The 12,813-nt window shown below is 37.2% G+C and overlaps 1 protein-coding gene across 3 annotated transcripts in view; it reads left to right on the plus strand.

Annotated features, from left to right (window-relative positions):
• Positions 1 to 12,813, plus strand: part of CBLB (Cbl proto-oncogene B) — a 130,389-nt gene that overhangs the window by 62,408 nt on the left and 55,168 nt on the right. For all 3 annotated transcript variants that reach the window (XM_050332613.1, XM_050332614.1, XM_050332615.1), the window contains exon 4: positions 4,103 to 4,249. In XM_050332613.1, coding sequence (XP_050188570.1) covers positions 4,103 to 4,249 — 147 coding nt within the window. The remainder of the gene's footprint in view (positions 1 to 4,102; positions 4,250 to 12,813) is intronic.

Here is a 12,813-nt window from a genome sequence, read left to right on the forward strand (position 1 = left end):
AAAATTGATTCAAAATATAGAAATCTACTGAGAAGTGAATAAGCTCAAAATTCTTGTTTTCAGACTTTACTGTCTGTATTTTAGAAATCTTACTGATTAGGTGTAACTCCAAAAGACACATTAATTTTGTAATTAAAAAAATGCATCTTTCTTCTGATTATACAAAAGATCTGTACTGGTTCAATAGACTTTTACAAGTTTATACTGAATAAAAATTCAGGTTTTAATTTTTTTGTATCTTGGGTGTTCTGGGATTGATTCAAAGCATGTTGGTTTATCAGTAGATCTGTCATGTGCAAGCATGTTTGTCACCAAATCATAGACTATGACTGAAAAACTGGTACTTCAGAAATCAAGTTCTACAAGGGGTTTGAACTGTATGGCATCAGTTTGACTTGGCAAAATGAAGGTAACAAAATCTAAGCATGAATCATAGTAAAAATACCAACTACTAGGTGTTGAGTATGTTGCAAGTAATATGGAAGAGATCTACGCTGTGTATTACATAAAATGCAGTTAATACAGCATCATTTAGTGTTAAAATATTCTTGTATTTTACTACATAGCTGTGATGTTGTGGAGAATGCTCATCTTAGTTCACTTTGGTATAAAGCAGTGTTGTTTATTTTTAATTTTGGAAAGATAAGGTTTTTCTCATCAGCATGAAATTCATTCTCTACTGAAATAAAGGAGATGTGTATGCTCTGTTCCAGACCTAGCACAGCTAAGGAAAGAAATTCCACCTCTAATTTGCTCCTGGTTGCCAGTGAAATTAGATTAAAATTTTAAACTCTGAAGGCTGGCTGCTGAGACCTTAAAACCATTTTTTCTCTATAATTTGGATGGCCCTTTTTTGAGCTGTAGATCCAAGGTGATCTCTTAAGATATCTCTCACCTGCTGGAATCTAGTGAGTCAAAGGGTCTCTCAGGAGCATGTATCTGTCTGCTCAGCTCTTAATGTGCTACTGGGCTGTCAGTACTATTGTCCCTTTGCCACTGCATCAGACTTTACTGTGACCTGAAAAAAGCCTTTGTTACTGCAAGAGATAAAGACTGAGTTGATCAAGATTGGTTTCATTACAGCTTGGTGGTGGGAATGAGATCTCAAATAGGTGCTCAGATTGAACAGTTCTTTGTCTTCTGTTAGAATTCTTCACAAAAATGCCAAAGCTGATTGTTTTAGTTATTTTTTTCAAATAAATGGGACTTAAATACCTTGTCTTACACTTAGGAATAGAAAATAAGATGGATAATTTTTGGCAGTGCTCCGTCTTTTATATGGGGGCAAAGAAGGGAGTCATCCTAACTTGAAGAATGGGGCTGCACAGACTGCCAAATGGATAAAGTGCAGTGTGTGCTTCCTGAGGTGTCCTACTAAAGCCTTTCCCCAAGACCTCAAAAGTACATGTGCTGAAATGGATAGACATCTTCAGACAAGTGAAATGCATGGATAGGGCGAGTCACTGGCCTACTCTGATGGCATCATCTCCACACCTTGTATAATTCTTGAAAATCATGTCTGAAATCATTGAGCTTTGTATCTTTGTGTCAAGAAGGTACTGAGATCTGGTATCACTTAAGGATATCTAAGCAAAAATGGTGCAGCGTGTGCTTTGCTGTTCTAAAGAAAACAATGTTCAAGTGAACAATTAAGACATGATTTATCATGGCTATTTTATACCAGAGATAAGGAGAAAAAAACAGGTACCCTGCCTATAAATTATCAAGAATGTGCCATTTTCTATTGTGTGTACACACTGCAATACATGTTCAAGCACAGATCAGGCTCTAACTGGTTTCAGGTTTCACCTTTGCAGTCAGATAAAAAGAAGGTTATCTTAGTTTGATATTAAAACATTTTTTCTTGTTTATACAAATACAAATAAAAAATAATTTTACTTTTTTCCTTTCTTTACTATCTTGTATAATGAAACAAAAGTGCATTGATGCACTTACTGACTGGTGCTCTTTGAAGAGGGAAGGAACAGGCTTTGTGATTTCGATAGAACCATTCAGATGCTTGTCTATAACTGTGCATTTGCTGTCCAGATCCTACCAGCTGTTTATTCTGGTCATGTACTGTGCAGTTACACCTAATAGGCAGTGCATCTGCATGGACATGTGCATACAGACACCCACACTCCGCTCTGGGCAAGGAAGTGCCCCAGATGGCACCTCTACGTGACTTCATCCCCTAATTCACTACAGGGCTCATGAGTCCAAGAAGCTCCCTGGGTGAATTCGTACCTGAAAAGAACCCCTGCAGCACAGTACGTTAATGTAGAGCATTAATTGTAGCAGTCAAGGGAGAGCTCTGTTCAAACTTGCACTGAGTCATGTTCCCATCTGTCCTGAGTACAGAGAGCTGCTTGTTTAATCTTGGGTTTAGGGCAGGCTGAGGAAGCCACATTAAAATAGCTGTTGCTTGCTCCTTTGCATCAGGCTTGAGTTCTGAGGAGGAAAATAATAAAGAACACGTGTGTTTAATTAAAGTACAAAGGAAAGAGGAAGGGGGATAGCAAGGAACAAATCCAGAAAATAAGGAGCTATTGAGCATCATAATTATAGACATCTGATTATACTAGAGGAATTAAAGGACTCTGAATGAATTAGCCCTGCAACCATTCTTAATCTTGAGGGGAGGGAGAATGTATTCATCAGGGGTTGCTTTGTTTGTTTTAAATTACTTGTGTTTTCAAAACAGCTATCTTTGTCATTATTTTCTTGGTAGTAAAACCTATAATAAAAATCTGCAACACAGCTTCCACAGGAATCTCTGTTATAAGTTCTCAGATTTAGTTGAAATAATTACTGCTTCAGTGCTAAATTGAGTGTTCTTTTAGGAAGACCCCAGGAAATATGCTCAACTGTTTTTGAGATTTTGAGCATTCTGAAAGCTACTTGGTATGCATGTGTAAAGCAATCTGTCCATGTGATTAGGAACTTATGAATAAGTTTGAATTTATTTAAATACTGTCTTTAAGCAGTCTATAAGTCACATGATTGATATACATTTTAATGTGTTCTTCATTAAATTGTTTGAGGCATTGTTAAGTAGTATCTGAGATGGTGAAAGAGAATGGGCTTGACATACATAGACCACTTCTAACCCAGTAAAATACTCCATTAAAAGAATACAAATCCTTCAGTCTCCTATGTAGTGTCTGTTTCATGTGTTAGCTGGGGAAATACCCTTTTTTTCACTGCAAGGAGCATCTAAAGATTCTCCAGGCATAAATTCTCATAAAGTTTGCTTCATCCTTCTCTCTCATCTCCTCACCATCTCCCACAGATTTTTTCCATACAAAAGGATGATTTGTATTTAAGGATTCTGTGTTCTTTGTATTATACTAAATGGGATTTCTATATCAAAAACTAAATAATTATTTAATTAACTGATACAAGTCTAGAAAGCTTATGGAAGTGAGCGGATAGCAAAGAAGCTGGATTTTTTTCTGTAACATGCTAGCGAAAACTAAAAGCAAGTTTAAACTAAAGGGAGAACATTTAAAAGGAGAATAGGCAGTAGGTGGAGTTAATGAAAGCTGGAAAGAAAATAAAAGCTTAAAACTGTCATAGGACAAGGGAGTAAATCTAGTTCTGTGTTGTGTTTATATTTCTAGAAACCTGGACTAAAATAGGTGTGGTGTCACATACAGGACTATAATTTGAGTTTTTTGAATGCATGTTTTTGATTGTTTTGGGGTTTTATTTGCTTGGTTGTGGGTTTTTTACTGTATTTACTGCCTAATTAGTGTAAATTCTTGGTTCTGTGGTGATGAAATGGAATAGAAACACACAAGCTTAATGCACAAGAAAGGTATCTGAATATGCAGTTGAGAACTCAAATCTGTTCTGTTGTCAAAGAAATTATTTTATATTAATGAAGACTTATGATAAATACATCCTCAGAAGTGCATGGAAACACAAACTACTGTTTTGTATTTCTTTGTGTTTTCCATTGAAACCTCAGTGTTTTTCTTGTGACAAGTAGTGATTATTACAAAAATATGCAGAATATATGAAATACTGAAAGATTGATTAAACTTACTCAGTTCTAAGGATTTGATCTGATTTTTTTCCCCCCTTATTATATCCACAGGAGAAACTTGACAAAGCTGTCTCTCATCTTCAGCCACATGCTAGCAGAAATCAAGGCTATTTTTCCAAATGGCCAGTTCCAGGGAGATAACTTTCGTATCACCAAAGCTGATGCTGCAGATTTCTGGAGGAAATTCTTTGGAGAGAAGTAAGTATTAACAGTTTGCCAAATCCTTAATTCTTTCTACTCATAAGCATGAAAACTAATGAACTTTTCAAAAATCCAAATAATGCTTCTAAGTATGTTAGTGGGCATTTTAAAGGTAATTTCTCATACAAGTGTTAAAATTGGCTGAAATAGCTACATTCATTGTTATAAATTTTTTTTCACTGTTGTAATTTACTCAAAGGATGAATAAAAACATATAGGCAGTTCTGTCAAGGGTACTTGTACTCAGTCTCATTGCACAAAGTTTATTTGTTCCATTCTCTGGTGAAGATAGTACATTGCTTTCACAAATTGCAGGGCAAATCATGTCCTTTCATATTACATATTTATCCTAGAAATAAAAAAGTCTGAATTAGGAATTTGATATTAATTTCATGGACAGTATGTTTCCTTATCCCATTTTTAACTTTCTGACTACTACAGTATTTAGTGGAATGAAATGTGTGGAGTGTGGATATGTGATTCAATCCATATAGCAAACGCAGTAGTGAAAATGTAAAAGTAGGCAGATACGGTGTCCTTGGTTTGTTTCTGGGAAAAGAAGTTTCACTTATAATACACATATAGGCTAATACAAGATGTGTAGCTTTTTCACTTCATCATTTGGAATGTTTATAAGTGTCACAGTGGCATAAGAGGAATGCCAGAGGCAGGATGTTTGTGTATTTTACGTTATAATAGAGCAGTCAAAATGGTCATCAGGTCTGACATCGTGCACAACGTAGGCAGAACAATTTCTGCATTTTCTGAGCATGAGAAGCTCTTTAAAATAAGTCTTTCATTCTTTATTTAGAATACCAGCACAGTAGATTGGCACTTCTGCAAATCAATTCTGCTCAGTGTGAATTTACAACAGTTTTACTTCCATGTTCTTTTTTGCTAGTCTAAACACACCTACTGCTAGCTTTCTGGTTTCGTGATAGTGTTGTCTGGTAATTTCATTCTTCTGACAAGTTTCTTTCCTGTGTAAATAATATTAGAGTGTGATTAAGTTGCTGTATCAGTCTTCTTTTTTGTTAGAGAAGAGGAATCGGACCATGTCTTGTGTGACCCATTTTAATGTGTATATCATTTTCAAAATATCTGCAAAAGTTCAGCTTAAGTCTTTGGAAGGATTAACTTACATGACATGTAGGGCTCTCTATCAGTTGAGGCTTTTAAAAAACATGTCAGTCAAAAAAAGAAAAACAGGATCTTTGAAAAAAAAAAAAGACTAATGATCATGTTTGTTCACTGTTTCTATTTTCTCTTCCTCTCTTTTCCCCACCTTGCTTAGCAACTCTGAGAATGTAAATTTCCTTGTGGTCCTTGTCTTTTCCTGTTGGGCTCTGTCCTTGAATGACCTTTACCAGCTGTCTTGATCACAAATTGCGTTTCTGTCACCGGGATTTACAGATCTCACCTTCAAGCTGCTGTTTCTTTCTACCGATTTGTCTGAACTGGTTTCTTCAGCTCCTCTGATCACTGTGATGTTCCTTCTTGGGTTTCTTGACTGACTTTTACTGTCTCTAGGAGATTCAAGTGCTTTTCTTCCAATGGTTCTGCCAGTGTGCACTGGGAGATAACACAATAGAGAGGTCAGACAGTAGGATGCTGTAACACCTTAGTAAGTTTTTACCACAACAAGGTTGGTAAGAGGAATTTTTCAGCTGCATTGGTTCATCTGAACAACTGTGATCTACCCTTGTCTTTCTCTTGCTCACACTTGACTCTTGTCTTCCCTAACTCATTCCCTGGAGCTCTTATTTCTAATACTTTTCAGAGCCCCAGAGCTCTTGCCATGCCTTTTCTAGGCTCTGTTTTTTCCTGCTTATGCAAATTTCTGTGTAGAATGCAACTTTAAGTGTGAACTTTCAGTACTGGTCCTCTGACCTGCTCCATTCCTCCTGTGTGTACTTTGATAGGAGGTTTTGTGGGGGCTTTTTTGTTTATTTTTTTTACATTGTTGGGGTTTGTTTCTTTAAGTTTTTTTCTGTGTTCATTTTCACGGGGTAACACCTGTCCATGACAGGCACGTGGATGTTTGGGTTTTGTTGTTTTGTGGTTGTGGTGTGGTTTGTTTTTTGTTTTTTTGTTAAAATCAGGAATGTTTAGGAATCAAGGCAGTTTGGGAACATCCAGTTAATTACATGCGTAACCTTGGTTTTGTAGTACAGCCTGGAAGTTTTTTGAGTTCTTTCTGGTCAGAGGCTCTACTTTCAGACTAGGTAAATAACCCCTGTTACTGATGGTCCCAGCTCTTTTCTAATAAATGAAGCTGGTTTAGTTACCTGTCTTCTAAGCAGTGAACAATGGATCTGTACTTGGCAGCCTTGGCCTTACCTCAGGTTTAGGTAGTTGTGCTTAAGTAACTGTAAAACATGTAACAATATGCATGTCAAATAAACAGATGAGGAAAAGGTTTGTTTGGCATTATGTTGAATCTCTTTATTAAACAAAATGCCTGAAGCTTTTTGAACACTATTTTCTAATGCATTTAGAAATATAGGCAGGTATGTCTGTAAGCCACATCCTTTACAATGGGCCTGTTATGACAAATTAACTTGCAAATATACTGGTATCACTTCCCTAGAAGCAGAGCCTGCATAAAGATTTTGGGTGTTGCAAACAACTGATAAAATCTTTTTCTAACCTGGCTATCTAAAGGTAGGCCCCTAGGACTGTCTGACACCTCCAGCTCTAGTTAGGTGTGCAGTGCAGTGAAGGAGTACAGGGAGGAACTATACTGTGTGTTCCCTGGCTGCATCTCTGTTTTACAGGGCAAGCCTGGACTCTTCACTTGTTTGTGAAAAGCAGCACTTTCTTTGGGGGCACTAAGTGATGCTGCTCAAGATTAGAGCATAAATAAAAAGTAAGTTGTGTTGGATCTTGGGTTCTGATGGGTAAACTGTAGCACAAGATACAATTCTGATGCAGTTTAGTCTGATTGGAAGGAGGGAATTTGAACTATTAGATTAATTTATGAGTTTTTTTCAACATAGCATTATCATGAAAACAATCTTCCTGTCTCTAAACACAATGAGTTGGAAGCTTTTATGTAATCAATTTTATGCTCTGATTTCTTTCTGAAATATTTTGTTTTCTTTTTTAAATTTTAAATATTCTAAATAGCAAGAAGCTCGCAGATAGTAATTTACATTTTTGAGTTGACTGTTTGGCTTTCCATTTTTTAAAATGTGACATACAGTTCCATTTATGGAAAGCAAAATATGTAATTTGCTGAGGAATAAAATCCAAAAGATACAATTTCCATGATTTCAGTTAGTAGTTGAAAAAAAAATTTTCTTCAATTGCCCTTCTCCGGTGAATGGGGAACTCTTAAATTTGTTGGTTACATTTGTCTGTTTGAGCACTTGCTATAAAATTGTGCAGCCGTAATTAAGTTTATTCATCCTGTTATTAATAAGTGTCATAGGATGCAGCCCTTTTTGTGTTTCAAGATAGTCAGGTATACACAAGCATGGCTTCAGACTCATGAGCAAAATAAATGTCTAGGCTATTTCAAGTCTTCAATCATACTTAAGCTGCTCCTTTAATTTTTGTAGAAAACACAGAAATAGAACTCAGCAAGCAATTTGAATGGCTCCCTCAGAGCAATGTGCTAAAAGAATCACACATTTTTGGCCTTCAAATACTTTCTAAACTTTCATATTCCTGGTATACCTCTATAAAACTTCTAGATAATGTCAGTGGCTAGAAAAGCTTGCCTGGAAGAGAATGCTACGTGAGAGCAACAGGTACATTGATAAGGGAAATCATCAGCCCTCACATAGGCAGAGTGTAAAAGGAGCAAACAGAACCTTTACAACTGTGAGGTTTTTCCAGTATTGCAAGTTTCAGAGGAGAGAGGAAAACCTTGGAAGTTACAGAATGTTTGGAAAAGACATGGAGAGATTAATGTGGAGTTTAGGAATGCATAGGGTGGGAGATAATGAGAGTTTTGATTATCTGGCTTCATACAACAGTATGAAGAAGGAAAAAATGGAGGAATTGATTTCTCTGCTATGACAAAGTAGAGTAAGTATCCAAATTAGGGGGTATGTGAGGAGTCATTCAAAAGGCTGAATGACTGGAGTAGGGTCTCTCTGGCATTTTCACAGGCTATGAGAAGGAAAAGAACCTCTTAAAGAATATAAAGGACCTGGCTGAAAAAGGCCTAAGGAATTGACACAAACTTTACACCATGGCAGTCAAGCTCAAGATTTTAGATTAAGACCTATAGCAAGAAAGAGCTTGACAGTGTCAGAAGGAGGAAAACAGTGAAACTGAGAAGATGCGATTTTTTGGATTTGTCCAGATTGCTAGAGTACAATTACTGGAGCAAGTGGTTTTAGTGGAGTGAATCTTCACTCATGGTTTACCATTATAGTTGTGTCGAAGCAAGTGCTAGTTAATATACAGCTAAACTGTAATGTTAAACAGAACTGTGAAACTGTAAGGCATGTAATCAGTTACATTTGTTTAAAGATACTTTAGTAACCCCCTGTGGATTATAAATAAGCATATAAAATGTAATCTGATAGCATCTTCATTATCTGTATTTTATTACTGTATGGTGCTTGATAATTCCCCCTGATTCCTCACTCACTTTAACAGCACCTTACATCTTTTACTAGTTTTCTGTTCTGAGTAAAAATGTGCAAAATACCACTGGGAGCAATCCTGAACTGAAAAGGAGAGTGGGTGAGATGACCTAAGAGATCTTGCAGCTTCTGAATTTGAAAGCTACAGTGAAGTCATGCAGGGCTTGGTAACTATTGAAATTTGTGATTTGTGGCTGTCTTAGTGTTGCAGAATGAATCACCAGCAAAATGTCAGTGTTCTTAGATTTTGAATTCTCCATAGCTCTACCATTTATTTAACTTTTAAGCTTTTATTCTTCATTATGGAACTTTAAAAATTTGAAAGCATTTCAAATTTCTGTTATTGTTACCAGATAAATTGATTTCCTCCCACCTTTTACTTTCAAGAAAATAGAAATTCTTTCACTACTGGGGTCAAAAACATTACTATTTTAATGCTCCTATACTTTTTTCCCAGATGAGGCCTAAAATTATCTTTTTTATTGGAATTTATGAAAAAATGTGGCTATTGATTTCTCAGTAGCAGTTAAACAGTGTATTTCAAATTGATATTCTAAACTTTGAGTAGTTGTGGTTCTGCTGTGGTCAGTGCCTTTTGGCTCAGGATAGAACAGACATACCCTCAGTGTCTTGGGTTCAGAGAAGAAACAGTAAAACAGGCAGACCACAATGCACAACTTATCTGACAGCTAAATGTTTTTTCAAGTTAGAGAGACCTCACATAAGCTAAGTTTTAACACCTTGTTAATCCCCTTAATTTATTACTTGATTTTCTGTTCTTGCTGCTGATAGTGCTCAAGAGCCCAAGTGTTACCTGAACACTGTAAAAATACAGACTGAAGAGTTGGTCCCAGCCCAGAGAGCTTCAAATCTGAGTATGAACTGAAGTGTAAAGGGAAGCCCAAGACAAAGAGAGATTAAAGTGGAAAAGGCAGTGATCCAAGTGCTGTCACCTTCATCACCATCAAGAAGGTGTTTTGGCAACAGGAACTTGTAAAGAGAAGGATATAAACAGGAATGGGGCATTTGGAGTGTGGTTCCTTCCTCAGCTGATCAGTAGCACAGGAATTAAGCTTATTGATATGCTTGTTTAAACTTGAGCTGGAGACAGAAGGTGCTGTTCCCTGGGTGCTAGTGAGACATAAATCTCACTAGACCTTTTCCCTACAAATGCAAGATGAACAAGTTTGAATAAGAAGACAGATAATATTCTAGGGAAGACCTAGTCAACGAAAAGTTGTAAGATAGAATTAAAAACCACAGAAGGACAACAGTCTTCCCAACTATTCTTGGCAGCTGAGTATTTGGTAAATTGCATGTACAAAAGATAAAGAAAAGAAACTTGTAATACTTGGCACACAAGATGGTGAGACAGGAGAACAGATTCTCAGTGGATAGACCAGAGAGAGGCAGTGTTTTAAGTATAAAAACATGTGCAAAAGCGTGGTGTGCTTTGGCTTTATGGTTAGAGATCAAACTTGGAAATATATAGCTAAATGTATCCCATTGGGGATGCTTCAGGAAATGCAGACTTCTGCATCTCTTAAGGGACTTGCTGTCTCTCCAGCAATGTCCAGTTACACAGCTTTGGAAGTGGATTTTTTTGTGGTATATTTTCCCCATTTCATAAGGCTCATTTTCTCTCTTTTACCTTCTCTATTCTCTTGCTAGAGTCATCTGTATTTGTTCTGAATGATGTCACTATTTAATGACTGTATTGGCACGATATGGCAGAATTCCTTTTTTCCCCTTAGAATTGAACTTCTCAAGCCTTCTGTGTGTCAGTTATTTGCTCTACAGTTCAGAAGCAGTGAAAACATATGGCCTCCCACTTAAAACTGAAACAGCAGTCTTAAGAAAATGCTCTGTTCAGTGGTGATAAATCAAAATCCACGTTGCTCGTTGCAGACTTGCAAAGAATGTTGTTTCTATCTGGGTCAGTATTTGCTTGAATGTTTTTGAGTTTGCTCTGGATACAGTAATGGCCTTTTCATGTTGTGTTTTCTGGCAACGTTTGAGAAAGTGTCTTGCAGACAAAAATGTTCACTGTAAGTTTAAGCTATACAGGTACTGTGTTTACCTTCCTAGACATTCTTGTGGTCTGCTCTGGTTCAAATGGAAGCAGTGTCACTTGACATTCCAGAGTAGCTACGTCTCTGCAGTTCTACTCAAGTGCTGTACTCTGCATACTCAGAAAATATTTACTTTCTCTCCAGATTTATTTTAATGTATTTTGCTTTTTAATAATGTAGCAGCATTCAGAAAGTTTAAGAAAATCCTATGTAAACATGATCAGGGCAGGAGAGAAGAGAAGACCTAAATTCCTCTGCCAAATTGTTTGAAAATCACATGCTAGACACTAATCCTTTTCCTTTAAGCATATGGAAGTTGTGTGGGTGGTGTTTAAAACACTTTATTTGAGATTATAGAGTGATACTTCATTTTGATGTGTGACAGTAATAGTAAATAGATACCATTCTATGTAATAGTATTTTCAAAAAGCTTGTACTTGGATCAGAACACTTTTGAATTCATCATTCTTCAAATATGCTTACTAGTTTTACTATTGCAGAAGACAGGGGGAGAAGTAGTGTCATTTTGAGAGGCTTGTGGAAAAATGGCTTATTTTGAGGTTTTTGACAGGAGAAATGGCTTGTTTTAGGGTTTTTGACAGGACTCTTTAAGAAGACAATCCCAAGGTAAATACCAAGATCCAGATAGTTTTGTTGATTTCAGTGGTGCACAGAAAACCTCTTCAGGAAATATTTGTCAGGGTAATTTGTTTTCTTTTGTTTTCTTTCCTTAAATTGGCATGGATTTCTACTCTAACGATGAGGAAAGGCAGTACAAGGACCACTGTATGGATAAATAGTTTCCTAAAAGCTTGGCAGGTAAAAATTAGGTTTTCCTTGTAAAAGGTCCTTCATGTCCTTTTTCTGCTGTACAACCTGTCCCTCTCTGCTTTCTTCATATTTTTGTTTCTTTCTAGTATAATCTCTCTGAAGACTTTTGAAGTAATAGAAGGTACCATCCTCTCATGTGAGACTCCCCAGAACATTGTCTCAGCTGGAGTCAGTCATGGGCACTTCTACGTCAAGGGGTAGCTTACATAACTACAGCGAAATACCTAAAATACTCAGAAACTGCACTTCCTCAACCTGATTCTATAGAGAACTAATGCTACCAAGATGTCAAATCACATCTTTCTGATGAGCTGTAGCAGGGCTGACTGACTCATCTCCTCCTAGACAAGTGTCCAGAGGTCAGCCTAATAGCATGAGGCGTGTGCAGAATACCTGCCAACCCCTAGTGCAGGGTATCATTAGGGCATGGTGCAGCAAACATTACAAGGAGAAAGATCCCTGAAAATATTTATAGGAGATACCTCCTATGGTTCAGCAGCTGAATGCAGCAGGCAGCGTTTCATTATGAACAGGATTCATTTTTTGTCTTCTGATATGGGCAGGCTTTTTAGATATATAAATAAATATATAAACAACAGTCTAAGCATGCTATTCATTAGGACAGTCCCAATCTCAACCTTGGTTTGATCAGTCCTGTTTCCTTCCCTCCCCACTGCCCCTGCCACCTCCCCAGATGATTAAAATAACTCTTTAGATTTGAATAATGAACAGGTGCCTTCAAAGGCTGTATATCCCCTAAAACACAAGACAGCAAGAGCAGTGAAATGTTAATTCAAACAGAAACTCGACTTGCCAGCCATCTACGAAAGGCTCTTTCACCCCCTCGTCACCGTGGGAACCATTCTGTGTGATCCCTCCCAGATCTCTGCCAGAGGAGGGTGTTTCTCAGGGTGCCTGGAAGGTCACCAGGTTTCATTGATGTAGGAGCTGGAGGAGAGGATGTTGCAGAAACCTTCACCTCGTGAAGACTTGGTAACACCCTCATTTCAAGTGAGTGTGTGCAGTCTGCAAGGTCTCAAAAGAGCGCAGCAATATG

The sequence above is a fragment of the Myiozetetes cayanensis genome, unplaced genomic scaffold (assembly GCF_022539395.1).
Source record: "Myiozetetes cayanensis isolate MyiCay16 unplaced genomic scaffold, myiCay2020 scf5-8, whole genome shotgun sequence".
Lineage (NCBI taxonomy): Eukaryota > Metazoa > Chordata > Aves > Passeriformes > Tyrannidae > Myiozetetes > Myiozetetes cayanensis.